The sequence below is a fragment of the Botrytis cinerea genome, chromosome 7 (genome assembly GCF_000143535.2).
Source record: "Botrytis cinerea B05.10 chromosome 7, complete sequence".
Lineage (NCBI taxonomy): Eukaryota > Fungi > Ascomycota > Leotiomycetes > Helotiales > Sclerotiniaceae > Botrytis > Botrytis cinerea.
This window is the reverse complement of record NC_037316.1, coordinates 1,060,703-1,082,420: the sequence shown is the minus strand read 5'-3', so window position 1 is coordinate 1,082,420 and position 21,718 is coordinate 1,060,703. Positions and strand designations below refer to the sequence as shown.

Genomic DNA, 21,718 nt, shown 5'->3' with positions numbered 1-21,718 from the left:
AGGAGAAAATGTGGCAACTATTGATTATCTTATTGTCTGGCCTGGCCTGGTCTGATCTGATCTGATCCGACCCAAAGAAGACTAAGCACCAAATTGCAATATGTCCAATCATGTATCTATCACGATTCACGACGCGATCCATGAATATATGGGCTGACATGAATGATGAGGGGATGCGGCACAGTCAGTAGCCAAATGAGCGTGATTTACATATGTTAATGGGTGTAAGAGTTTCACAAACTAGATTCCTAGCTAGGCATGGATGGAATAGTTATGATTCCGTATGGTTGCCCAGGTACTCTTTCGGACTATTCACACTTTCGATTGTGATCTCGCCGACGACGTGCATGGCCACCAGCGATTGTATTTCTTGTACTCTCTTTCTTCTCTCTGTCTCTCTCTGTCGCTGTCTCTCTCCACAGTACAAGGCGCGACAGTTATGCAAATCCAAACTAGGTACTTAACCTTACTTACTTGCCTCGAACTAATGCAGGTAAACTCAACCTTCATACATCCCTCTTTCGGAGTCTTTTCCTCAGATGACGGATGGACGATGATACATACACACATACCTACGACTAGCTGATAAAGTTCACCGGTCCGGTCAATTGACATGATTGACCTTTCTTTGCGGGGGGAGACAAGTTGGGGAAGAAATCCAACTTTCAACCTAATAGTAGTAAATATACCACAAATATAATTGCTTTTTCCAAGGAAATTGCACTTCAATCGGTCTAGTTTGACATTCAAACATGGTCACAAATAATCCCAGGAGAGGAGGACAATCATCCTAGCAAGAACCCACGCAGCAATTGTACATTCATACATTCATACATTCATTGTACTGTGTAAGGTCACTTACGCTCATTGCAGAAACACCCAGGAGGGCATAATCACACCTTTTTTTAATCCATTTTCATGGATCCAGTTGATGGATGGATGGATGGATGAAGGGGTGGACATCAAAATCAAATCAAGGTCGAAGAAGGTACTCAACGGAGAATTGACCAAGTACAATCTACACAACTTGCATATTGATCGATTGGATACCTTCCCATTTTATCCTCATTATCTCTTTGGGATATTTCTCTTTCAGGATTAGAAAAAGGAATGCACTTTCCTTCCACCCTCCCCCCCCCCCAGGAAGAGTAAATTGAGTGATTCAAGTCTTCGGAATCTTGGACCCTAGCCATACACTGCAATTCAATTAAAGAAATATCGGCAGTTTGGGTTTTCGTGGATATAACATGCGTACCGGTATTCATCCAGTACATACTTCATACAGAGTTCTGAGTTCCGTCAGAGATCGAACTTAATCTTGTGTATGGGCTCGAGTCTCAACACCGACCATTCCACAGTATTTTGTTACGCCTTCTTGCGAAATACCTGGATCTCTTTCCCTTTCCCTTTCCCTTCCTCCTGCATCTTCTCTCGTCGCTCATCTGTCGCCAATATTACACGCGAGACAGACCATCCATCTCCTCCCCAAAAGGTGCTGAGACCTATTTACACAATCTACATATTACATCGCACGCTCAACATCAATCCTTCTTCAAGCCAAGTCAAGTTGGCCGTTTTGCCCGTGGTTCGCACATCTACACACTTTCTCCCTGAGTCGCCATCATTGTACTCGTACACTAAGAGATTCCTTGACCCTGTCCTCCTGTGCAGCACCCAGTCCAGTACAAAGGGAACCCACAATCCGCCTTCCACCATCCACCATCCACAATCCGCAATCCACACTTGGCGACCATACGCCTTCCCGACTGTGCACCTCATTATCATTCTTATTATTAAAGAAGAGACTACGAATTCCCCAGTCCATTGAAACCGTCTCCGTAAACCTTTTTCCACGCACCACTTCGACTTCACAAGGGGTTGGTCCGTCTTTTTCTCCTTCACAATCAGCACAAGGCTCAAAAGATCTCCTTCTCCTTCGCCTTCTCCTTCTCCTCCTTCTTCTCTACTCCGTACAATCAGCACAAGGACCCTTCTTCCTGCAAATCACCAAACCACTTTTTCTTTCTATCCTGGAAGGAGGGGAGTCGTATGTGAGGACTCGTACTTGACACACACATACTGGATGCCGGATGATAGCTAGGTATGTACAACTTGTACTACTCGTACCACTTATCCACTCCTAGTACTTGCACCTGCACCTGCGCCTGCACTTGCACTTGCACTTGCACTTCTTTCTCCCCAGATCTATTAACAGACCGAAAACAGACTTTCCTCAACCCAATTATATACGGGACCACATTTTCAGTGCTCACTCGTATCCTTCCCTCAATCAACATCATCAAGCACAATTATATACTTTATTGGCAGCACGGAAATATATGAACCTCATCACAATTCATTGAAGATTCCCAAATCGTCTCCTTTTCTTATAGTGATTGCCTCTTGATCATTTTACATACACAGGACAGAGGAAAGCAAAACAAAATCCACCCTCCGGATTCTAACAAAACCCTTTTTATCCTTAATTTTTTATACTTTCTGCTCACACGCCGCTTTCCATTGAAAGAGGAAGACGAGTCGGTACATGTTACGGTACATATCTACATACATACTTTACTCACACAAATAAACTCAAAATCCCACCAACCCACCGCAACCACCTTAACCACCGAGTCTCTAGTGCTATACGCGAGGACCCGACCACCGATCACCGCTCCCCGAAAAACCATAATCCATCAATTCTCCCTTGCAGAACAAGAACACAACTTTGCCTTTATCTGCACTCTTCCAGAAAATCTCTTAAATCTTCACAACATACACAGCTTCAATTCAATCTGCGACTCAAGTTAACTCTGACGGGAGACGACATACAATATATAGCATCCGATATTCAAGATTCACTACTCAAGATTCGACATCTCCCCAACCACCTTGAACCACCTACCCTACCTAGGTTTCCTATCATATCACTCCAGTACTCCGAACTGTCTCTCTTCAATTGCGACTCGCGACTCGCGAATCTTGCCCGCTTTCTATCTTCAGTCCTAAATTAAGAAAAATCCCCGCCGCCACTCAAAACAGAATAGACGATAAGTAATCAGCGCGAGCAATTGTGTCGATCAAATCGATTAGGATGGATTCACGTCCGCCATCAACTAGAATGCCTACTGGGCTGGCTGAAGTTTTAAATGAAGTCGGCCCTGACGAGCGTATGAGAGACTCTGCTTATTACTCAAATCTAGATTCGTCATCGAAGCGTGAGTCTTGGGACCTTCTCTTCCACATGCGCTTCGAATAACATGCTAACGAAGATCTCCCAATGTAGATAACTCGCAACAACTATCGAACGGCGAAGTCATCATGGCACCCTCGCCAACTGGTTACAATTCTTCCAGTGCTGATATAAGTCCCTCGCCTGCAGCAAATCACATTGCCAATCAACAGCTTACCTCTCCAACTTCCAACGGCATGAGCGTCGCATCCATGGTCTCTCCGTCTTACGAACACTCTATGGCGAATTCATTACTGTCCATGGGCCAGGGAAACAGACAATCATATGGATCGGGCCTGGGAGCTTTTTCAATGAATGGAGATTCCCGTCGGGAGAGTGTTGATTCAAGGTTGGGGTTTCAAGAGTTGCGACTCAACTCCCCATACGCCAGCAATAACCAATCAACCACTTCTATCCAAAGCACTTTACAGCAGCAGCGCAACCCTGGGAATGCCGCCGATCGCTTGTCAAACCCTCGATTCTCGAACAGCTATCAACCTCAACGTCTCCCAGAGCCAACATCCCCCCGAAGTACAGTCCCAAAGACTGCCCCCAAGATTACCGGACCTGCCATGTCCAGTATCGCTCGAGCTGCTGAGCCAACTAGGGGAGAAGCTTGGGCGTTTCCTGAAGAGCCAATCAGAGTATCAAACTCGCACGATCGCCATGCCGAGGACAGCCAGAGCATAAGCAGAGTTGGTACCTCGTTCTTGAATCTTGACTCGAGACGTAGTAGTATGGCAGACTCGGTCGCAAGCAGCCAATATACCACTGAGTCTCGTCTGCCAGCTGGGCAGAGAAGGCTAGAAGATGGAGTGTCGGCCGATTTCAGATCATCGCGAGCATCATCCGAGTTTCAAAATGTATCACATCATCACCATTCTCTACAAAATCGCCAAGTATCCGATTTACAAGCTGAAGATGCCGATTCTCCAAACAATGGGCAACCCTACAGCCGCACACCCGAACTTCGTGTGAGCCATAAACTCGCGGAAAGAAAGCGTCGAACTGAAATGAAGGAACTGTTTGAAACCTTGAGGGATTTGATGCCTCAAGAGCGCGGTAATAAAGCTAGCAAGTGGGAGATATTGACAAAAGGTATTTAATTCGAATACCATGCAATGACTACGTACTAAGAATATTACTATAGCTATCGCCGAACACCATTCACAGACGAAGGAAATTCAAGATTTAAAATCGAGGCTCCACAACTCACAACTAGAGAATGAGAGTCTTCGCCGCGAGAACAATGTCATCCGCTTGGAGAACTCACAGCTTCGCAGCGAAGTAAATCAAGGCGGTTCAAACAATCACCAATCTGTGATGAACGGCTTCACTCCAATACCACAGAACGGCGGCCAACACGTCAATATGAATGCATACCAACAAGAGAATTATGCTCCAAGAGGCTCATACCAGCGCGAGGAACAATTACCACCACTTCGTGGAATATCACAACCCGACTCCATGACCGGAGTTCAATATCAATCGGATTTAAATCGTAATGGTTATCGTGATCCTCGATTCTAGATCGAGTTTGATTTATTTGGACGATCTACGATTTGCGTCCTCGATAACATTTGCGACAAACTTTTTCAATCGAATGGCGTTTGACCTTCATCACAATTTACCTGCAACTATTTCTTCCACGAGAGTCTAGCGTCTGAAATATTCACCTTTCTACGGCCACAAAGATCTCTTTTTTAGCGATATTATACCCAAAAGTGTTACAAAAACTCGATTGAGACCGAACTTCGCTCTCTGTTACTTAATAGCTTTTCTCGAGCATACCTGTTCTTCCCTGCTTCTCATCTATCTATCCACGAGGCACGTGTTCTATTAGAAAACCGGTTGGCGTTTTACGTTTTACTTCATAGTATCTATATTTCCTCTTCTTCTTGGACTCGTCAATTATTTGGCGCGTTTCCATATCTTATTACATTGAACAAATAAAGTGGCCAATATGGCACTTTTCTCTCTTATACAAAAAGTGGAGCGTACATTTCTCGTGCGTTGAGGAGTTAACAGGGGGTCTTTTGCATTTCTGGTATGGAGTGGATAGGAGACTGCAATATCCGGGTGAAAAAATCATACTCGGATTTTATGGGTGGGTGATGGTATGGAATATGGGAGATACTGATTCTACGAAAGAGTGGAAGAAGGCGTTACTTGATTATACCCGCTCTCATCTTGGGGTTTCTATTACTATCTCGCCTTTTTTTGGAAACCATTTCGAATTTCAATGTCCGATCATCTTTGATCGAATTAATTGGGAATGGGAAACTGGAAAGTTGGATAGGCAGAAATTTTGCATGACAGGATGAGATAGCACAAATTATTTGGGCGCTGCGATTTTTGGACTTTTGGGCCTACTACATTACTTGGATTTTGGGACGTACGAAAAGGGGCTAGGGCTGGGGATGTATGGATGGATGGGAAGATAAATGGTTGGTTGGGGATGAACTGTTAAGATAATGAATGCCGCCAGTCAAGACAGGAATAGAATGGATGACATTTGTCCGAACGAATTCAGTCACTGTCGTTTGACTGTTGCTATTGAATATCTGATTTGCGAAGTACGACGTGTGAAGTTAGGTCCTCCCATAGTGTGAATGTTCTATTACGTATTGTTCTTTTCCACCCAAGGGGGCGGGGAGTTGATGATTTAATTGAGGAGCTGACTATTTCAGAGGCTTCTCCCATCTGAAATGTCGGAAGCCTCACCGGAAACTTCTATATAGATCCCACAGCATAACTCGAGTGAGCATCATGCGAGTGTTAGGAGGAGGGGAAACGAGAAAGATTGAGATGCGTGGTTACGATATTGAATCGATTGCATGAATAGAGGGAGTGGTTATGTCTGGTAAAGGGAAAGGTAGGTGGGGTAAAGTAATTGAATTGAGATGGTAATAGAAGGTGGAGGGGGGGGGGGGGGGAGAAGAGAGGGTGAGTGGAATGAGAGGGATGAGGAGAGTGAATAAATGAATGGATGGATGGATAAATGAACGAGAGAGAAACGGTGGTTGGTACGTGGGTGGATGGGTGAGGATATTATAAGATATTGATATAAGAGGGAAAGAGGGAAAGAGGGAAAACTTAAACTGGTAGAAGAGGGGAGTGATATGATGTGATGCGATGTGATGTAATCTGATGTCATTTCATCTCATGTTGTGAGAGAAAGCTGGAATGTGGAATGTGAAGTTATGGTTCTCTCTTTGTAGATCGTGAGTTCTGGATTAGTATCGAGATTTGAATGGGGGAGAAATGAATGGGGATGTGGATGGCATGATTCAGATCTTTGGTTTCGTATTCGTCTGAAGTTGCGAGTTGAGTTGGGAGTTGAGATGTGTGTGTGTGTATTTATTGAGAAGTATGCTATGGGAGGTACCTAGGTACAGTATAGTAGGTGGATGGGCGCATAGACGCATAGACTCACTCGCTTTCGCACCGGCTTCGCTTATTTATGATGGATGCAAAATGTTGATGTTGATGTTGATGAATGATGACTTTTCAGACTTGGATACTTCTCGGCGGGGGAATATGCGATGTATGGATGGATGTATAATGAAATGAAATGAATAATGTATTATGTATGTATAACTACGCAATGAGGAAGGGTATCCTCTTGTTCTTTTTCTTTTTCTTTTTTGGTTATTCTTTTCTTTTGAGGAATGGCGTGGTGTGACCGTTGGGATGGTGAAACGTGATGGATGGATGGGGTTGCGATGCGAGGTTTGAGGTTTGGGATTTTATAAGATTTGTGAGCTTTGTGAGCTTGGGAGGGTGTGACGTCGTTTTTTTTTTTCTCCCTTTGCGATTCTTGCGATTCTTTCTAGATGGGTCTTGAAGTGTAATGCGGGGAGGGGGAATAGCAGGATCGTCTGATGATTCGGGCTGTGATGGTCTTGGATGGATATCTAAGTGGACATTTGCCTGGAAAGGGAGATAGTATCTTTCGTCATCCAGTAGTGCTTGGATGATTAGATGAAAGGGGTTTGCGAGGTTAGAAGGATGTGTATTTTTTTTCGTTTTTGCTATAGGTGATCATCTGAATCGCATAGTATGGTGTGATGTCATATGCTGCGCTTTTTTTGTTGCGAGTATGTAAGGAAGTATGTATGTTGTGCATTGGCATGACTTCAATGTGGAGCTGGGAGAGAGGGGAAGAAGAATTATGCTTCATGGATATGGATGGGGAGGGGAAGGTTGTTGAATATATGTACTCGTATGTATACACGCTCCTATATATATCATGAGGACTTCCCAAGTGACAGGAGATTCATTTCATTCTCATACCTCATATCAGATCATCAGCAAAGAATTTTCTCTTCTCTTCTCTTCTCTTAGATATTCCACAAACACAAGAAACCAGATATAACATCTCCAAAACAAAGTCCTCATTACATTACACTACATTTTTGATTGCTTTGCTCACAACTCTATCGATATTATAATATCCGTACCCCTCAACTTACCCCAAAATGTATCCCAAGATCTCTCTTCAAGCCACAACCGCTATCGCCATCTTTTCTGCTCTCACCAGTGCACTTCCTTCTCCCATCGACACAAACACAAAAACATCGGCTTGTTCCGCCGCCACGCTCGACACCACATGTATCGATACCTACAACAGCTGCATGACCAGTGCATCTGGCGACAATGACGCGATCCAATCCTGGTATGTGTACTCCCTCTGCAACCATCAGAAATCCAAAACTAACAAATCACAGCGCACTCAACCTATCTACCTGCACAAGCACAAGCACAACGGCGAAGAGAGATTCAGAGAACCAGGAGAAGAGAGTCGCGACCGTGTGCACGAATGGTGCGGTGGGGAGTGTGGCGTGTGTTGGAACGTTTGCGACGTGTATGCAGGCGGCGGTTGGAGCGGGCCAGATTACGAGTTGTGCGTTGGCGTTGAGTGCGTGTGAGGTCGGGGTTAATACGAAGTGAGGAGAGGGGGATGGGAATACTTGGAAGAAGGGGAGATAGGGAAAGGGGAGAGAGACATACAAAGACGCTTGTCATGTATTATTTTGTAATTTGGATTTAATTTTCGTTTCGAGAAGATGAATCAGAATAGCCGTATGAATCATTGTATGTATGTATGTATATATATATGTATTTACCGTTCAAACCACACCTATTCATTTGTATCCAAGTTCCAGCCGCGCAAATCTCGCTGTATACAGTACATCACATCACATCACATCGTATCACATGAAATATATGCAACACTTGACCAAATTTTAGCTAACTTGACGCTAGATCCTGATTCCCACCTCTCTTCTCGCCTACCTATCGTATTCCATACTTGCAGTGATAATGTTCTCCATATCAAGCAATACCATCAACTCAATCAAGGAACCTCGAAATAACTAAAGTAATCCGTGGGGTCCCCTCCTTCTGTCAATCCTCCACCGGGAACGTAGATTTTGTTCCCGACGGCGACGCCGGATGTTCCGTGCTAGAGGGCGGAAAGTGGAGGTTAGTATGTTTAGTGTAGGATTTGGGATTGAAGATTTTAGGAGAGGGGGGGATTTGAGTGGTACTCGGGAAAAAAAGGAGAGTGAAAGGGGGGAGAGTGGGAGGGGAAAAAAATACGCGATTAGGGTAGAAACAAAGAAGCCATAAAAAATCAAAGCAAACACATAAAATCCAGATTTCCCCAAGATCAAATTAACCAGCACAAGAAAATCACACTCATACATACCCTCGGAACATCCATCGGCGCATAACTCCTCCACTGATCCCTCCCCGTATCATACGCCTCATTCTCCTCAAAAACTCCACTCTTGCTCTCTGGATTTCCCTCCCCGCCCATGACAAAAATCTTCTCTCCCACCACCGCGCTCGCAACCCCTCCCCTCGACGTCGGCATTTTTTTCTTCTCGCTCCACTTCCCCTTCTGGAAATCATACATATAGTTCGTATCCACCACATTGTCACGACCAAATGCCCTCCCGCCAATAACATAAAACGGGCCATTGTCCCCGAGAAATCCGGTTCCGGCGTGATCTCTCGCTTGCGGAAGCGCAGGGAGTGAAGTCCAGCGCTCGAATCCGGAGGTGTATGCTGTGAAATAGGAGACGCTGGGTTGGTAGGTTTCGGATACGTTGAGGTAGGTGAGTCCGCCGGCGAGATAGATGGTATTTCCTCGGCGGGCTACGGCTGCAGCGCCGATTTGGAGGCTGGAGGGAATGGAGGTGAAGAGCTGGGTCCAGGTATCGCTGCTGGGATCGTAGCGGAAACAGGAGGGGTTGGCGATCCAGATACCGTTGGGATCGGGGGTGAGTCCGCCGAGGAGATAGATGGCGCCGTTGAGGATGGCGGCGTTGGCGTGGTTGAGGGGGAGGGGGAGATCGGCGGCTCGGGTCCAGGTATTGGTGTGTAGGGAGAAGCGCTGCATGAGGGTTGTGGTGGGATAGGGATCGCTGGTGGAGTAGGAGGTGATGATACCGCCGAGAATGTAGATGTAGGGGTCTAGATACACGGTTGTGTGTTCTTGACGGGGGTAGAGAGGAATGGGTGGGAGACGGTGCCAGGATCCTGGGTTATTGGTGATGTTGGTGTCTGTAGGAGATTGTGGGAGAGCGGTGCTGAGGGTGAAGAGCGCGAGAATGATGGAGGGGAAAATCATTGCGATAGATTTATAGATTTATACTGGAGTATATACTAAAGACACAAGTAAAATTACAAATCTCATAAACGAAATCAAGAGATCAAGTTGTGAGTCTGTCGCCCAACTGCAACTTTGCAGACTTTGAAAAATATATATCGGGGACAGCGAACTTATAAAGTAAACAAAACAGGAAACATTTCCTAACACAAATTCAATTGAACATTCCCGATTGGTCAATCGCCGTCCTCTCAACAACCTGCAATCTATGTAACCACCTAACGTAATTGATCGACCATTGACCAATCCAGTTTTATCCTGCTGTTGAACATATGCAGGTCGCCATATCAGAAATGGTGATACGACTTCGAGTCAAGGATTGTGGATGCCAAGAGAAGACTCGGTGAAGCTCGTATCGCAATGCATCTGCAAGATGTCAATAGTTATCAGATGTGCGACCCAAAGCATGCGGAAAATTTTAATCGTAAAATTTCTCCCATGCATGGGTATAGGGGGTCCCGGCGATAGATTGGAGTATTCGTAATAGTGAACATTCACATGTCTCCTTGTATATTCATGCGAAGTATGAATACAATTGGTTGTATCAATGGCCACTTCTAATTATTAAACTTATGTCCATCCTCCTATAGTCATTATATCCACTCAACTCCCTTTTTCTCATCAACTTCCCTCATAAACGCCTTCCTCTCCGCCCCCCAACTCCTTGAGTTTTAGCACCTCTCCCATCCTTCTTTTCTCCTCTAAATCCTTCCTCGATATCTTACACTTTGCCGTGTATGCGCACTTCTTTCCACCCCCAAAGAATGTTTCATCCGGACAACTATGGCCCCAAAGCTCCAACACGAGTACCCAGACTACCAATCCAGTTACAGTGGAAACCAGTGCCAGAGAATTTAGGGATGAGAGAGGAAGACATATGAGGATTATGCAGACAATGAGACGGTTGAGCAGGCGGTAACGTTTAGCCAGTCGAATGCCGTGGTGGTCTTTTTTATGGATATGGCAGGCTGATATCATACCTAAAGGAGGAAGGTCAGTTGGGAGGATAAAGGAATGTAGAGCACTAGTTAGTGGGTGCATAGACTGACGAGACACTTCTCGACTCTCGAAATATTTTGATGTCAGAATCTATCTTTTAACTGTCCAATCTCTCATGAATCATTGAAAGAATTTTTAAGATATGCGAATCGATATGCCAAGAGATACTTCGAAATCCATTTTTGTAGTGTCCTCTCAGTCCGTACACCCACTGGTGGAGAGAGTGAAAGGGAGTTCATACCCATAAAAAAGAGTGCAACACCGAAACCAACACAATAAAACCATCGTAACCCGTCAGAAATCTCAGATTCAGATTTCTCCTGGTATGCTTCCGTCAGACTCTCAAGAGAAGCATCACCGCAGTCTCTCGCAACAACGAGTCTAGAGAGTGCAGCACCACCTAGAACATAACTCATAATGAAGGGTAAATGTGCAAAGTTCCAGATGATAGAAGCCATAGCATCCCGTCGAATAGCATGCGCAAACAGATCCGTACCGTCTAAATCAAAATATATCCAATTGAAAACAAATGCTTGAATAAGGCCCAGAACAGCTTTTCCAAAGAATGCATTTAGCCCAAATGGCGCTGCGTTTTGGTAGATAATAGCGACAACTGAATAGCCGAAGACCAATGTCACAAACGCGTTTGTTCTTTCAGTTTTGTGTTCGATATTTGTAGCGGGGTAGAATTCAAACACTCGATCAGTCCATTCGGCCAGTCTAGTTGAGATGAATTTTGAACTCCGAACGAGGAATATTATACCTGCCGCACCGGTCAAGTCTATGAAAATAGCAATAGCAATGATGGCGAAGCGTTGAGGTAAGTCGACGTAGATACTTCCTATCCAGATGATACTGGGGATCATAATAATGATGGCTTGAAATATCAGCATGCCTCGAACCATGGGTATACACCATGCAAGAAATAAAAAATATGAGCCCATGAAAAGACGAGCGGTTAGATAGAATGCCACTAGCATTGTGTATGAATCTTCAAAGGCTTCCAATATATTTGTAGTGAGACTGTGCAAGATTAGCATGAATATAAGTGCGCAACGTCGACAGAATATAAAGAGCAGTGTCAGATGAATGTAAGTCTGTACTCACCCAAGTAAACAGGCCATGACAAACAACATTGAGACTCTCTGAGCTATATCATCGGTTTCGAACCAAGAGACAACGAGCGTTAGATCGCTCCAGATCTTCCAACTCATGATAAATGTTATAACAAATCTTAGCAGCTCATATCCAGTGGGGTTTTCGGATGCATGGTCTCCATTTATAGCGAGAATACCAACGTATAAAAGGTCAACAAAGAGTTCAAATGATGCTACTTCAGTAGTTCCTGATGCTCTCCATAGCAAACCACGGTGAAAATATTGCCTGACAGTAGGCTGTAATGGTGTCAGTACCATAGAATACAACGAGGAAGGAAACAAAATGAGTGAGTGTTCAATGTCCATTTCATTGTTAGACTTTACCTTTTTATATAGTTTCATGATTCTTCCCTTCCTCTTTTCCGCTGCCCAATCTTTCTTTTCGTGATCATCAGGCCCGTGATACATTGAGCTCGCCCGACTGGTATGTTCTGATCCATCATCATAAGTTCTTAATTCCGCACTATACCCATATTTCGAAAAGTTCGCATCTAACGCCACGGAATGGTCTGTCAACATATGGAGCTCAGAGCCCAAGATGTCTAGTTCTAGTTTCACATTTTCGAATTCGTCATAAGCGTCACCGTGTCTATCTTTTAGTGCCTGTCGCTTAGACTCATGATGAGTATGCGCGGTTCGAAGCGCGTCGAGATGTTCAGGAGATCCGTTGATTACGAGATCAAAAGGTTGATCTTTTTCTATAGTGCTGAGACGTCGACGAAGGAGATCAGCTTCTTCTGGAGAAGGCGCTATGTGCACTTTTCGGCCATTGGGAAGCATGAAATTGCGGAGTCGGTGACCTCTATGGTGATGACTGTGGGAGGTGGAAGTCCCAGGCGAGATTGGGGTTATAGACATCTTCGATGTAGGCATGTGAATTGCGCAAAAGATACCTTAGATTTGAGTATCGTATTGTTGCTTCACATACAGACTGATGCTGTTTGGTATCTCTGTGGCTGCTGATACCAAGAAATTGTGGCTTGAAAGGAAGCTGGCCGATAAACAGATCCGTAGAATCAAAGAGTGTTCAAAATCTCCTGCATTCAACAAACGTTATGAATTCTCATCCAAAGTCCATACTAACAAAAGCAGAAGATGAACAGGTCGATGGATTGACATAAAATACCATCTTCAGCTGATATCAAAACACGGCAATATAATGAGATGAAATGAGGGGAGAAGCAGTAAGCTAGCGCCAAGGCAAAAAGGACCAAGCGCTTGGTCGCCAAGATTAGTAATCACGTTAGCTTCTAACTCCCTGTTATGTCCACGAGTATCATTCTTCCAAAATCATAGTGTTGCTTGTTACTCTGAACTCCTTGATTAGGTGTCTATCAGAAAAGAAGAACAGAAGAGAATCAAAGGGATACGATTACTTCGGATTTAGATGGATTTAGATGGAATTAGTGTTCGGATCCGGGGGTCGGGTCATTGCTGGGGCCGATTTGAAACATTCTGACACTAAAAACAGATTTCTGCTTGATGCAAAAAAAAAAAAGAGATATAAACATATGGTGCCTATCGGTCTCGGTATTCAAGCATCAAGAAGAACGAGAAGCGAGGAAACAAGGGAATGGGACCTTCAATCTACTTTGGTTGGTGGTCACTTCTGAAAGGGAATATCAAGCCCCTGAAAGGGAGGAGATGCCCGCAATTCATGGTGCTTGCTGTACCTGCTTCGGACTGTACCTGTACGTACTGTCTGTTAAGGTTTGTTCAATCATATGCCTAAGGAAAAGGAAGTGGAGAACGAGATGGCATTGATCAGGTAATTGGCTTGAAAAATTCAGATGATTGGGTTGAATACAGTCTGAGCTAGAAATAAACTTTAAAAATATATTAAATTCTATGATTACAATCCACACCCAGCCAGCTAGGTTCCATCCGCACGCCCTTCTAATAAACCAAAATTCATGTTATCATCTAAAAACTGCACAGTTTACTCTTTCCACAAATGCCTCTCGCCAACATCTCAATACTTCCACTACTCAACAACTCCAAAACCTGTAAATTGGCCTCAAATTCCCTCGCAATAAAATTCCTCACCTCAATCGCTACCAAGGAATCCAACGCATAATTTGACAAACTTCGTGTGACATCCATATCTTCTGCTTCCAACATCAAAACGGAAGGCAGAATATGTAATAATCCTCGTGTAATGGCTTCCTGCGCTTCCTCAATCGTGGTGGCATTCTTAAGTGCGGCATTGAAGGATATATTGGCGGATGGAGAATCGGAGAGAGATGATGAAAGGGCTTCGTGAGCGAGTCGTAGATGTTTAAATTTGGCATCATTAGTCCAAAAAGGCGGTGGAGTGGTGATACGCATTCCCGTTATTGTGTGGTTGTTACATGTACTAGTCAAACGACCAGTTATGGCAGCTCCGAGAAGTGCTAATACTTCTGCTTCGCATATAGTGTCACTTCCAAGGTTCTTGCTTACTTCGGCTGCTGCGTCAAGGTTTTCCGCGAGATACCCAGCGTCAGACACGGCGGTAAGATCTAGAGATGAGGCAGGCAAGCCTTGAGTGAGACGGTATTGCACAAATGCATTTAGGAATGTATTAGCCGCAGCATATGCGGCCTGACCCCTGTTTCCCACTGCACCGGCGGCGGAGGAGATAGCGACGAAAAAATCCAATTCTTGCGATTTAAGAGCATTGTGGAAGTTCCAAGCACCTTGGACTTTAGATTCAATAACCGAAGTATATTCTTCGTATGTCATTTTCTCAAACAGAACATCCTGCTTCTGTTAGTTATATTCAAGTATCATCAGGAAACTGTACTTACTCGTAGGACCATAGCTCCATGAATGACACCTCTGACTTCAGGCATATCAGTAAGCTCATTCGTGACCAAATTATTCACTGCCTCGCTATTTGACACGTCGCAACGTCGGATCACGATATTGGCACCAACAGTCTTGAGATCATCAACCATCTCCCTAACTTTCCCATTGACTGAGCCATTTCTTGACACAAGAACAAGATGTTTGGCACCTTTGCTGACCATCCATCGAGCCATACTTCGGCCCAGACCACCAGTTCCTCCAATGAGAATGAACGTGGCATCTGAGCGAAGTATCTTGCTTCTCTTATCTGCGGGAGTGGCCTGTGATATTGTGAGTATTTTGCGTGGCAGTGTATTTTGGAATAACTAACCTTGACCAAATCATCCGGGTTAGGTGCAATGATTAATTTCCCATCAAATTTTGCTGATTGCAATGTCTTAAAAGCTGTCTCAATATCCGAAATTGAGAAGACTGTAGTGCTGATAGGCTTGATGGCACCTTGAATCAAGAAGCTAGAGATCTGCGAAAGGACAGCGCTCAAAATTCTAGGTCTTTGGATTCCCAGAGATATCAAATCAACGGAAGAATAACTTCTATTTGTTCCGCTTCCAAGTTTTGGATGATTCTCTTGTTTTGCAAGATTGACGAAGCGCCCAAAGTTACTCAAGCAAGAAGAAATCTCTTGTAGAGTATCTGCATCTGTTGGGATACAATTTAATACAATGTCAAAGTTGTCTCTGTGTGTTTGTTGGAGATCTTTTGGTCCGAACGAAGTATTTTGGCTTACGATTATCTCCTTTTCAGAGAGGCCATGTGTTTCTTTGAGTAGATTCTTCTTCTCAATGCTACCAACGGTTACGAGAACATTTGCACCCATAATCTTGGTAAGACTGATAGCTGCTTGTCCAAATGCACTGGATCCTCCATGAACCAAGACAGTATCATCTGGAAGTAATCGTCCGATGTCATTCAAACCATAGTATGCAGTACAAAATGACACAGGAATCGAAGCACCAACTTCGAACGATGTATCATGGTTGATCTTAAACGCAGCAGAAGAATCCAAAAGAACCCGGCTAGAGTAAACACCTTGAGATACTGCAATTCCTGCAATGCGATCGCCCTTGGCAAAGTTGGTAACACGACTGCCTGTCTTCGTGACAATACCACTACATTCGCAGCCAAAACCGTCATAATCTGTATGCTCTGAAACAGCAGCGAGATCTACTGAGTTCATGCCGATTGCTTTAACCTCAATCTCAATACTGTTGTCTTCTATTGATTCCTCTGATGGTGCATCGATGAAATGAAGAGTCTCAAAAACACCTGGTACTGAGATGGCCATCTTCAATGGTCGGTATTCCTGTCCAAATCGTGTCAACTCCAGAGCAGAATCCTTTGTTTGTTTGTGAACATATTCGTTCATTTCCGAGTCATTGACAATTCGTGGTGTAAGGAATACCCCCTTTCTCTCCATGAATTCCAATTCGCAGTTTGCGTCGGCTTCCGGATCAAAAACACTTTTGAAAACTTTCAGAATAGCGTTGGTAGTGTTCTCATCAGAAAGAACACTCTCTGGATCCAAGTCCAAGGTTGAGAATTTGAGCATTGTCTCGGAGCGAATACTTCTGCTTAGACCAGTGACCATGTTGGTCGTGGGATTAGATGAATCACCATATGCACCTTTGACCACCCACAGTACTCCACGAGATCCAATCAATGCTTTTTGCAATTCAAAAAATTGGGAACATGTGAGTGTTGATAACAATGGTTTATCAAGCTCGGAAATGATAAGACAAAGCTTTTCGGTTGTTTCAACCTGAGCTAGATTACCCATCTCAGGTCTTTTCCCTGTCAAATGCTCTAGAGACGTGGCCAATCTGGTTGAAAGAGCTATTTGTTCGTCCGAGCTCTCATGGATAATGACGATTCCTTCGGATGAGTAATCTTGATTTTTTACCTCATTCGTTATGCCATTCACCGACCCATTGGATGTCTCTGGTACCCCATCTGAGACACCATTCTGTTCCGCAGAGACTGAAGACTGAAACATAGGCTCCCAATCCAGTTTGTAACAAAGTTCCCTGTGTACCTCATTCTCCGAATTTAAATTTGTTTCTATGATTGGTGAAACTGTCAAGTCGCGTATTGTAATCAGTGGATCTTTTGATAGGTCATTTTCCACAGCAAACATTGAGACGCTGGTAGGCTTGGGGTAACCAGATGGAAATTTACCCTCGCAGAAGGCCCGAAGAGATGCGCCCGGACTTCTCATGAGTTTCGATATTCCTCGAGAAATTGTTATTTGTCCAATAGATGATGGCAAATAGACAGTATCCAATAAAGTCTTTCCGGAGTCGATGATTGGCCAATACATCTCAATGACTTGTTCGAGTAACGCTGGATGAATTATCATGTCTTCTTGATGCTCCTTTGGCATTTCTTGCTTGGTGTCCGGAACCACGACGCTTGCCATTGAAGCATTTTCACAAGCGAAGCAATCATTCATACCTTGGAAACTAGATCCATATGAAACACCTATGTTTGAAAGCGAATCGTATATTTCGGTTTTGTTGATGACATGTTTTGCTGCTTCAGTAATCTTTTCGATGTTTGATTTCATCTTAAGTCCAAGATCGTGATTGCCTGTTTTAGTGGCTATTATCCCTTGGCAATGCAAAGTCCATCCTTTATTCGCAGCCCACGAATGAACTTTGAATTCGTCCCAAATATCAGAAGCAGAATTGTCTGGTGTGCGGGAACGTAGCTGAAGAGTAATCTCGACAGGCTCTTCGGTAAGCATAAGGGGCTTGGTGACAAACACATCGCGAAGTTCGAATTTGTCGTACTGAATACTATTGGAAGCTGCTTTCTGTGATGCTGCTTCGATTGCTATCTCAATGAAAGCAGACATGGGGAAGAGTGTTAGGGATTGAATTTTATGATGTCGTAGCCATGGAACATCATCGATTCGAAGGATGTTTCTCCAAGTTGGCTCCAGATCATTCGAGTAATTGGCCAGGGTACCTAGAAGATCATGTCGTTGGGCGGTGCGATTTTTGTGCTTCTGAATTAGGCGTGGTTCATGCCAGTACTTTGTTGTGTGGTTCCAGGGATATCGAGGCATATCGATCAGCAATGAAGGAGGATTAAGAGGGGGAGTAATATTAATAGCGCCAAGGTCAAGAAATGCGCCTTTCGTGAATAAGGTTGAAGCCAAATCAATTGCTGTTTCTACAGCATCCTTCTTTCTCACAAGCGCAGATGCATAAGGGATTTTCATTGCATCTTTCCCACAAGCCTTTAGGATCTGCTTGATTGGGCCAGCGAGGGCTGAATGAGGCCCAAGTTCAATAAGCATATTCACACCAGTTTTGTGTCCATCGCCTGGTGCACACATATCCGTCAAAGCTTCAGAGAATCGAACCGCTTGTGTCAGATTATCTACCCAATACTGGGCCTCAAGTCTCGACCCCTCAACAAGATGGCCAAGTAATGAAGAATGGAACTTGACCTTTGAAGTTTTGGGTGGAGCAAGAGACTGAAGGCAGCTTCGGTAGTCTTTTGAGACCAAGCTCATGTGATGAGAATGATAAGCTACATCAACTTGTAGTTTTCTATTAAACAGTTGTTTCTGTTCCATTAATGCTTGAAGTTCATCAATTGCCGGCTCGTCTCCTGAGATAGTCAAACTAGACGGACTGTTAAAGCAAGCTATACGAGCTGTCTTTGCGCTAAGTTGATCGATGAGTGGCTCTATTTCTTCTTTGGTACAGCCTACAGCCATCATTGATCCTCGAAGATCTGGAAACTTTTTTCTTAGACCAACAGTCGCTAGACCTCTGTAGTATGCAATAGCCATGCAGGAATCAAGGGGTAAAATTCCAGCTGCATATGCCGCTCCAATCTCACCACTGGAGTGACCAGCGACGGCTGCTGGAATTACGTTCCAACTTCTTAATAAATCAGTCAAGGCCAGCTGGATAGCTGTGCATGCAGGTTGACTTATATGAGCTTCGTTGACAAGCGATGATGTGGCATCTTTATTTAGTTCGGTGATGAGGGAGAAAGGAGCCCCGAAAGAAACAAGACATTTGTCACAAGCATCTAGGGATGCAGCGAAAACCGGATAATGTTCATAAAGCTCCCGGCCCATTGCATTCCATTGAGCACCTTGTCCGGTAAATACAAAACCTATACGCAGTGGCTCAATCTCTCTCATTGGAGTAACTTTCCCAGAGTTGAGTGCTTGTATGAGTTCGAAGGATGATGTGGCCGGGATGGCGACTCTCCATTGCAGTCTAACCATCATCAAGTTAGCACAGGCGCTGTCAGTCTTCTCAAACCAGAAGTGATCTAGCTCAAATAAAATATCTTGGACAGGTAGTGGATGAGTGTAATGAGTACTTACAGAGATCTTCTTTGACCAAGTGTGTAAGCAACGTTACTCATCAGACCATTTTGAAAGAATTCTGGTCTTCTTTCTAGATATATCCCGATGTTCTTCATGAGCGCCTCTAGTGCTCCTTTATCGTTTGCGGATAAGGCGATCATTCTTCTGTCTTGTAGTGCTTTCTCGCTGGATTCAGGTTCGAGCTTAGTTATGAAAGGGGCACGTTCTAAAACCACATGTGCATTTGTACCTCCAAAGCCAAAGTTATTTACACTAGCAAACTTTTTGGCTCTTGGCCATGGGCGTTGACTGATCGGAACCTGTGAAAGATCAGCATTGATTCAGTCTACGATAGGTAATCTATGACCAACCTTCAAATGCCATTTTGAAAAGGGTATATTTTCATTAGGCGTCTTGAAATCGTGATTAGGCAAGATAAAGCCTCTTTCAAGCATCATAGCTGTCTTAATTACTGATATAATACCTAAGATATAGTTCTTAGCTTTTTGAGCAGTCTAGGATAAACAAGTGATACTCACCAGAAGCAGCTTCAAGATGTCCAATGTTTGATTTTACGGATCCAATGAAGAGTGGGTTTCTGGCATTTCTGCCTTCTCCAAACACATTATACAGAGCGGTAGCTTCTATAGGATCTCCAACCTTGGTACCGGTTCCATGAGCTTCCACGTAACCTGTGTCTTTTGGATCGATACCAGCACTTTCGTAGACCCATTTCATGAGCGATTCTAATCCGGTTAACATCTCAGATGGCAATTTCGGTTGGATTTCATTCTGGAATTACCTTGTGCAGAACCATTAGGCATGGTTATTCCAGGAGTTTTACCATCTTGGTTGATACCGCTTCCTCTTATTACGGCTCTGATGTTATCATTATCCTTAAGAGCTTGCTCTAAAGGTTTTAAAACAATCAGACCACAGCCCTCACCGCGCCCGTAACCAGTGCCTCGGCTGTCGAAAGAGAAAGATCGCCCTTCATCTGAAAACAACCTGTATTTATTAGATGGGATTTCACAAAATGGTCTGGATTTATGGCAGGCTCACCGAGAATTTGACATTGAAATCCAATTTTCTGGCAGCATGTTGAGGTGACATCCACCGGTGATAGCTGATTTACATTCCCCATTCCGAATACTCTGACAAGCCTGATGTAAGGCAACCAAACTCGAAGAGCATGCAGTGTCCATGGTAAAACTAGGCCCTCGTAAATCAAAGAAATGAGAAATACGATTTGACTGCATAGCGAAGGCGCATCCTAGATCGATTGTTCAGCAAAGCACAATATGTGACCAAAAAGAATTATTTACCTGTAGCTTGGTACATAGGAACACTATCGGTGTCCACAAATGATGCGGATTCGTACTCTGAAAATGAGCCACCAACAAACACGCCCACATCCTTACCAACAATTTCGTGTTTCGGGATTCCTGCACTCTCCAAAGCCTCAAAAGTACATTCCAGTAGAATTCGCTGCTGAGGATCCATCGAAGTTGCTTCCTGGGCAGTAAGACTGAAGAATGGCGCATCAAAGAGCCCTACATCCTCTTTGAGAAAATTCCCACCAGCTGCATTAAAACAGCCCGCCTTTCCTGGATTTGGATGATAGAAGCTTGCGGTATCAAATCTCTCCTTTGGTATTTCTGACCAACCGCTTCGAGCTCTCGAACAGAGCTCCCAAAATTCATCTGGAGTGCTGACATTTCCCGGCAGCCGACATGAAATTCCAACAATCGCTATGGGTATCTGCTTTGCAAGTTGGGGTTGGCTATACCCCGAGATATATCCATCTTTGAAAGCTTGAGAATAAATGTCTTTGAAGGCCTTGACTTCAGGCGCATCATTACTTTCTGCTGGAGCAGCTTCGAAAGTCTGCTCTAATACCGTTTCCTCAACTGCACCATTCGTACCCTCCTGGGGCGAATTCCAGGTGGTCGCTGAAGGCGCCATATCTCTCTTTCTGTGATTAAAGCCGTCTGGTATTAAAATGACATTGTAGAATAAAAATCACAAGAATCACAAGAACATGTAAATCGTTTTGGCTATATCATGCGCTGAAGTGATTTGTCAATTTCTTTTTGGGCGCCAGTTCACGCTAAACTTCACCTAGACATGGCCGTGTTTCAAATGATAGCTAGAATGATGGGAAATATGAGCTTTGAGTTCCCAGTCAAGTGTCGGGTATGCAAACGGGTAAAGTCTCGCACGGCTGCCATCCCATATTCAAAGCGGATGGTATTGCACAAACCGTGTCAATCCAATCTTGGCTTTCATCCCATCTAACTGACAATTTATTTTGATCATACGTGAAATTCCAAGAGGGCGGAAACGATAAACCCGTCAGGCTCTAGGTGTATAAACCTGCCAATGCATGCTGGATATTGCAACACACCACATCACCCCCATATTGCATCGTTCTGCACCCAGCAATGGACTCTGGCGTCGGTCATTCT

At 44.2% G+C, this 21,718-nt stretch overlaps 5 protein-coding genes across 5 annotated transcripts; 2 read left to right on the top strand and 3 right to left on the bottom strand.

The window, feature by feature from the left end:
• The first annotated feature begins 1,220 nt into the window (after positions 1-1,220).
• BCIN_07g02960 (hypothetical protein) lies at positions 1,221-6,146 on the top strand. The gene is made up of 4 exons (XM_024693955.1): positions 1,221-2,101; positions 2,227-3,218; positions 3,287-4,330; positions 4,383-6,146. Exons 2-4 carry the CDS (start codon positions 3,095-3,097, stop codon positions 4,760-4,762), a joined length of 1,548 nt encoding a protein of 515 aa, XP_024549744.1. The 5' UTR covers positions 1,221-2,101; positions 2,227-3,094; the 3' UTR covers positions 4,763-6,146.
• A 1,362-nt stretch (positions 6,147-7,508) lies between these two features.
• On the top strand, positions 7,509-8,309 carry BCIN_07g02950 (hypothetical protein). Its single transcript, XM_001558580.2, has 2 exons — positions 7,509-7,910; positions 7,963-8,309. Exons 1-2 carry the CDS (start codon positions 7,714-7,716, stop codon positions 8,183-8,185), a joined length of 420 nt encoding a protein of 139 aa, XP_001558630.1. The 5' UTR covers positions 7,509-7,713; the 3' UTR covers positions 8,186-8,309.
• A 27-nt stretch (positions 8,310-8,336) lies between these two features.
• On the bottom strand, positions 8,337-10,055 carry BCIN_07g02940 (hypothetical protein). The gene is made up of 2 exons (XM_001558581.2): positions 8,946-10,055; positions 8,337-8,699 (listed from the first exon to the last, which is right to left on the bottom strand). The coding sequence occupies exons 1-2, from the start codon at positions 9,870-9,872 to the stop codon at positions 8,592-8,594; spliced, it is 1,035 nt and encodes a 344-aa protein (XP_001558631.1). The 5' UTR covers positions 9,873-10,055; the 3' UTR covers positions 8,337-8,591.
• A 299-nt stretch (positions 10,056-10,354) lies between these two features.
• On the bottom strand, positions 10,355-13,210 carry BCIN_07g02930 (hypothetical protein). The gene is made up of 4 exons (XM_001558582.2): positions 12,392-13,210; positions 12,018-12,304; positions 11,152-11,933; positions 10,355-10,891 (listed from the first exon to the last, which is right to left on the bottom strand). The coding sequence occupies exons 1-4, from the start codon at positions 12,938-12,940 to the stop codon at positions 10,533-10,535; spliced, it is 1,977 nt and encodes a 658-aa protein (XP_001558632.1). The 5' UTR covers positions 12,941-13,210; the 3' UTR covers positions 10,355-10,532.
• A 630-nt stretch (positions 13,211-13,840) lies between these two features.
• On the bottom strand, positions 13,841-21,300 carry Bcpks8. Its single transcript, XM_024693954.1, has 9 exons — positions 20,576-21,300; positions 20,313-20,523; positions 20,053-20,258; positions 19,790-19,996; positions 19,622-19,734; positions 19,269-19,570; positions 15,228-19,158; positions 14,857-15,177; positions 13,841-14,809 (listed from the first exon to the last, which is right to left on the bottom strand). The coding sequence occupies exons 1-9, from the start codon at positions 21,213-21,215 to the stop codon at positions 13,991-13,993; spliced, it is 6,750 nt and encodes a 2,249-aa protein (XP_024549743.1). The 5' UTR covers positions 21,216-21,300; the 3' UTR covers positions 13,841-13,990.
• Between the last annotated feature and the right edge of the window lie 418 nt (positions 21,301-21,718).

Excerpts from the sequence above, each read along its gene's own strand:
- BCIN_07g02950 (XM_001558580.2), top strand. The coding sequence starts at position 7,714 with ATGTATCCCAAGATCTCTCTTCAAGCCACAACCGCTATCGCCATCTTT. Across the intron at positions 7,911-7,962 it reads AATGACGCGATCCAATCCTG|CGCACTCAACCTATCTACCT; the intron begins GTATGTGTACTC and ends AACAAATCACAG.
- BCIN_07g02930 (XM_001558582.2), bottom strand. The coding sequence starts at position 12,940 with ATGCCTACATCGAAGATGTCTATAACCCCAATCTCGCCTGGGACTTCC. Across the intron at positions 12,305-12,391 it reads TCATGAAACTATATAAAAAG|CCTACTGTCAGGCAATATTT; the intron begins GTAAAGTCTAAC and ends ACACCATTACAG. Across the intron at positions 11,934-12,017 it reads GTCATGGCCTGTTTACTTGG|TCTCACTACAAATATATTGG; the intron begins GTGAGTACAGAC and ends AATCTTGCACAG.
- BCIN_07g02960 (XM_024693955.1), top strand. The coding sequence starts at position 3,095 with ATGGATTCACGTCCGCCATCAACTAGAATGCCTACTGGGCTGGCTGAA. Across the intron at positions 3,219-3,286 it reads TCTAGATTCGTCATCGAAGC|ATAACTCGCAACAACTATCG; the intron begins GTGAGTCTTGGG and ends CTCCCAATGTAG. Across the intron at positions 4,331-4,382 it reads GTGGGAGATATTGACAAAAG|CTATCGCCGAACACCATTCA; the intron begins GTATTTAATTCG and ends ATATTACTATAG.
- Bcpks8 (XM_024693954.1), bottom strand. The coding sequence starts at position 21,215 with ATGGCGCCTTCAGCGACCACCTGGAATTCGCCCCAGGAGGGTACGAAT. Across the intron at positions 20,259-20,312 it reads ATTTCAATGTCAAATTCTCG|GTTGTTTTCAGATGAAGGGC; the intron begins GTGAGCCTGCCA and ends TAATAAATACAG. Across the intron at positions 19,159-19,268 it reads CTTGGTCAAAGAAGATCTCT|ACTGCAATGGAGAGTCGCCA; the intron begins GTAAGTACTCAT and ends GATGATGGTTAG.
- BCIN_07g02940 (XM_001558581.2), bottom strand. The coding sequence starts at position 9,872 with ATGATTTTCCCCTCCATCATTCTCGCGCTCTTCACCCTCAGCACCGCT. Across the intron at positions 8,700-8,945 it reads CGCCGATGGATGTTCCGAGG|CACGGAACATCCGGCGTCGC; the intron begins GTATGTATGAGT and ends TCCGCCCTCTAG.